Raw genomic sequence first — 5,284 nt, forward strand, 5'->3', positions numbered from 1 at the left:
CCTGTTATTTCCTCATTTGACACATGTTGCTCCCAGTTAAAAATCAATTTAATTCAGAAAATATAAATTTCTAAAATTTCAGTTGGAAAATTCTTGAAACATTTAATTAAAATATCGACAAATATGTATATTTTTGTGATACAAGTTGTAGTTTGAGTATTTTTTAAGTCATTTTTTGTTTATTATTTTAAAATGTTTAAATGTAATTTAGAAAAATGAAAAAAATGTGTCTTATTTTGACTAAATGAGTGGTTTGGTGTTTGTGTTGGCCCCTACTTCCTCCCCTCCCGTGGAGGCTTCAAGGATCCGGTCCAGAGGGGGGGTGAAAGTGGGAGGAGCCTAAACGGAGGTTCAGGTGGTTCTCAGAAACTCAGCAAAAACGCTCCCAAACTAAAAGAAGCCCCCGCTTGTTTATCCTCTTTGAATGAAAGACGCGTTTTCAGAGGAGCGACGCGTCCTGGGTTTGAGGAAGAGCTGCGCGTAATTCTGCGCTCCGGGGGAGGAAAGCGCCGATCGTGGCACTGAGCGGAGCGCAGTGAAACTCCAAAGAAGACGAAGGAAACAAATCCTCTTTTTAACAGTCTTAGAAAGAGTGTTTCAGCAGGAAAAAAAAGAAAGTTATGTTTAAGAAAACCAAAAGCAAAGTTCTGGTGGATTATGCGTCGGAGGAAGACGACATGTCTTGGCACAACCATCACTCCTACAAGGTGAGCGCAGAGAAAGCCACACTTTTCTGACACTTTTGTTATTTATTACACAATAAAACTGACATTTCTAATATGTGTTTATTGTGAAGCAACTCCCCTCTGGAGATGTCTCCAGAGGAGGCGCGCCAGCAGTCTTTCACCTATTGCGCACAGAAATGAACAACAAAACTGTATTTTTGGTGACTTCAAAGTTTGTCAAACACCATTTTTTTTTTAGAAATGATTATTTCTTAGGTCAAGTTCCAGAGTTGTCAGAAACAGAGGAGTCCATAAACGGTTCTTTGTTGTGCTTACATAAGACCCATATGTCCCAGGTGCTCCAGAACATCATGTGTGAGGTCTGAATGGAGTCTGTATCAGCACTTGCCTGCAGCTGGGTCGATCGTGGTGGGGGCCATGGGGGTAGACAGATTCTCACGCACATAGATGCTGCAGGGGGGCCTCCAGCAACCCCCCCATGAAAAAGAAACATAGTTTTTGAATGTTTTTGTTGAATTTTTATAAAAAAGTGGAGCTGATAAGGATGAATTAACTAAGATTTTGCAATATAACAAACTTTATTAACGTTTTAAACATCATTCTTGTACACTTTAATATTTGGATGAGTTCTTTTAGAGCTTTTAATGTTAAGATTGACACAAAAAGTGCTGACTGGTGGACTGAGCTTAATAAAATACCGTAAAATTGGCTTTAAAAGAATCAAAATTAGTCATTTTTTATGACAAATTACAACTTAAAGCAGGTGGAAACAAAGGGATCTAAGGAAATGAGGTACCCTCACGTCACACCGGCTGAAAACCTTTGATACAGATCGTCACAAAGGTCTGAGACCCTTGGCTGAACCTTTTGGGTCCTCATGGGAATCGGCGCCTTGTGGCCTTCGCCATCTGAGAACCGACTTTGAGCTGAGTTTTGTCTGTAAGAGCTGATCTGAGATCAGTTTGCTCCCCGCAGATTTTCCTGGGAAAGTCATCAGGAAGGTCTCCTTGAGTCGCCGTGGCAGTTGAAACGCTTCCAAAGGTCAAGGGGAGGTTTTTGGATTTGAAAATGTCATAGACACAGCAGACGGGGCAGAGCCGGGATACAGGATGAAGTCAAGGGTGAAAGTTGTGATAACGGCGTCTGGAAATGCAGAGGTTTTCCTTCCATTGATTCTAACGGCTTTGTCGGATTGGCCTCAAACGCACCGTTAAATTCCAAAAATGACTTGAAATGTGAAGCGTTTTTGTAATGAAGAACGACCTCAAGATTGTTTCTCTGCCAGAGACCTTGTCAGTGAATTTTACCTTCAAGCCTGAACAGAATAACGTTGGGTTAAAAGATTTCATAAATCACTTGTAATTACAGTCATTAAACGTTTATTCCTTCTTATCTCTGTGACTGTGGAGCAGATGGTTAAATCAGCACATCTGAGGTGGACAGGTACAGACACAGAATGAGGAGAGGCCGCTTAAAGAACTCCTGCTTCTTTCTGATGAGGGCCCACTGAAGAGCGCACACAATAGACTTATATCTCAACCATCAAGCCAAAATAAAAGATGACGTTCACTTTAGACTCATCTGTCTTGCAAAAATACTCAGTATTTGAGTCATTTAGTTACATTTAGGTGATGTCCGAATCCTACTATATTTGCAGTTTTGTCAAGGAATTAAAAACTATAATTCCAAAATCCACTATCCTAAAAAAATCCCAGAAATCTCTGCAAAAAAAACACCACTGATGCTCACTAAATTGGCAAAAATAGACCACAATGCATTGCGTAATAATCCTTTTTAATGTGAAAAAAATTATTTTAATTTATGTTTTATAACCTATCCAAGTTTTCATCTTCAGAACATCATAAAATGTTCATAAAAGTTAATATGTATTAGATTTGTCATTAAAAAAAAGAAAAAAAGTAGTGATCATGTAGTCTAAACTGTTTTTAAAATCAAGGGCACTATATAATGTAGTTTTTTTTGGTAGTTACATTAAAAAAGTGGAACATTAAATCAAACAACAAAATTTCTGTAATTTTTTTTTCATCAAAATTAAATTTTGTTTTGATGTAAAAAAAATAATATTTTTACAGATGACAGAGTTTTTGTTAATTGATCCAACGTTTTACTTTTTACAGTGTAGGGAGTTGGGCTGCAGCGATTAGTCACAACTATGCCAACTTTTAAAATAGACGACAATTAATTTAATAGTTGTTTAGTTTTTGTTTTCAATTTCAAAAGTACGGTTTAAGTCTTGTTTGAATACCAGAAACAAATGAATTCAATAAAGTCTTAATGAACTATCATCTATATTGTCTCTATTTTTAGTTGCTTAAATACTTGAAGTTTAAAGCTATGATGTTTAAAATGTTTGTTTTACCTCCAGTTTACGCAGGATTCGATTAGTCGACTAATTAGAGAAAAAAAATTATAATCTGTGATTATTGGACTATTAAAATAATTATTTTTGGCAGCAATAGTGAGAAAATGTGTATGTACCCTCAGTATTTACATGAGTAACTTTTATAAAACTTTTAATGGTTTGTAATCAATATTTTAGAAAAAAATATGAACAGGAATAACTGTAAATTAAGGCGTGCATAAAGGAGTTAATCATCATAGCTTGATTGATCAGATAGATGAAGATATCTGGTTGGTAAAATCTTTTTCTTAGATTTTTCTGCTTTGTACGGATCCCCTTAAGGGACATACTAGATACTAGGAACTGGTGCAGAACTTTAATGTCCCCTTAGGGACTCCGTAGCTTTGTGATGCTCCACTTTTGCTTCTTTTAAACAAAAAGTTGCATTTGAGAACTGTTTTCTTTAAGCACAAAGGTGAAAAGTTGATGACTTCATTCTGCTGAGCGATAAGGTTTAGCCATGCGAGCTTCCAGCTGTTAGCCTCCATTAAAGCGCCTTTGATTACCGGCTGCTTTCTGGAGAGTTTGTGCTCCAGTTCCTGATGTGAACGTCGATAGAAGGACTTATTTGACCTCCGTGCTAAAGGTCACGGAAACAGGTTTTCGTAAAACTGACCAAAATCTGCAGATCTGGAGGAGTCCAGTTACAGCAAATATTTCCCATCATGCACTTTTTGTACATCTTATCACCAAAGCATCTTATTTCTGCTTACTCTGGTTTGAGCAGAAGAAATGATTTGCTTAGGTCGGCTGGATGAAGCTTCTTAGAATTAGGAATACGGTGACAAAGTATCTTTACATTTATCAGCATTCTGTTTGCCAAAAATAACAAACTTTCAGTATTTGCTTCTTTCACTATCAGCTTGTGAGACATTTGCATAGACAAAATGCAAATAGGAGAAATTCCCGGATTCCTGGAATCTTGTTTTTGTTCAAGATTGCTGGAAAAATGAAACTTATACCAACACACAAAGACAAAGGCAGGCAGAAAGGTGGGCACAAATAAAAAAACATTCCTTTTTTTATTTTGTTTTACTCATTTCATTGCTGCCTTTTAAGATCTTTTAACTCCATGAACAGGGGAGTGTGCCTTTGATCAGCTTAGGTGGTTTTTCTGCAGCAGAGTTTGCTCAGACTTGTTCATTCCAGGGCTTTCTCCTCATCGTATCACAAAGTTCTTATGTTAGAACTTTGTTTCAGAGGAATTCTGGCTTCATTTCAGGAGTTTCAGGTTGCACGTCTACTAAGTTTTGACATCCCGGGATTTAATACCTGTAATTAATTCGCCAAGAATCCGATCAGAAGTCTTTAATTTCCAAATCGTTGTTTTTTTTTTGTGGCTTTAATATTCATGAAATACTTGGGTAACTAAAGGTTTAAAGACTCAGTGTGTATTAATGCTGAGAAATCTACATTTTTAAATAGAATTTACAGTATATTATGCAACAGGGTGGTGAAAAAAGATGAATACAGACATTTAAAGTAACTATTTTTGTAACATAAATACTAACCCACACATAGAAATTTTTTGGATGTTGATCACTTACATTGGTACCTGTCTTAACACTTTTTAAATAAGTTCTGATCTATCTTTTTTGCCATTTACATTTTTTTTTCTCTGTTTTTATTTTTCAAAGAGGGGATTTAATTTTTATATTCCACTTTTCTGACCAAAGTTGAACTTATAATAAGCTGAATGAGAAAACACTGTATCACAAGTCATATTGTTATTGCAAGTTTCCCTTATATCGTTACTATTGTTATTCTATGTGTAACAGAAACTGTACAGCAGATATGGAAATAACAGTAAATTAACTTATAAAGGTGTCAGACTAAGCTGTTATTAGTATTAAAACTAGTAGAAATAAAGATGAAATTATACAAATAAGATGAAACAACGAAGGTGAGTAAAAATAATAAATAAACATTAGCTTTAAAGTGCAACTCCGATCATCTTTGATCTATTTTGAAAGTATGCCTAAGCTGTACAATAGGGCTGCTACAATTAGTCGACTAATCGACGACTAATTGACAATTAAAATAGTTGACAACTAATTTAATTGTTGATTAGTTGTTACTTTATATTATATAGAGTCAGAGTGTAGTAAAAAGTTATAATGTCATTATTCTAGTTTTTTTTTTTTACTATTTTGGAATTTATTAAGGGTTTTTTTAG

At 35.5% G+C, this 5,284-nt stretch overlaps 1 protein-coding gene across 2 annotated transcripts in view; it reads left to right on the plus strand.

Moving 5' to 3' along the window:
- The first annotated feature begins 352 nt into the window (after positions 1 to 352).
- Positions 353 to 5,284, plus strand: part of si:ch211-225h24.2 — a 14,515-nt gene continuing 9,583 nt past the window's right edge. Inside the window, exon 1 of one of the 2 annotated variants that reach the window (XM_024291938.2) lies at positions 353 to 707. In XM_024291938.2, the coding sequence (XP_024147706.1) occupies positions 621 to 707 (87 nt within the window). In that variant the 5' untranslated portion in view covers positions 353 to 620. Of the gene's footprint in view, positions 708 to 4,577; positions 5,012 to 5,284 lie in introns of those variants that run through there. The other variant, XM_024291939.2, reaches the window with a different exon arrangement.

This window comes from Oryzias melastigma, linkage group LG24, assembly GCF_002922805.2.
Source record: "Oryzias melastigma strain HK-1 linkage group LG24, ASM292280v2, whole genome shotgun sequence".
Lineage (NCBI taxonomy): Eukaryota > Metazoa > Chordata > Actinopteri > Beloniformes > Adrianichthyidae > Oryzias > Oryzias melastigma.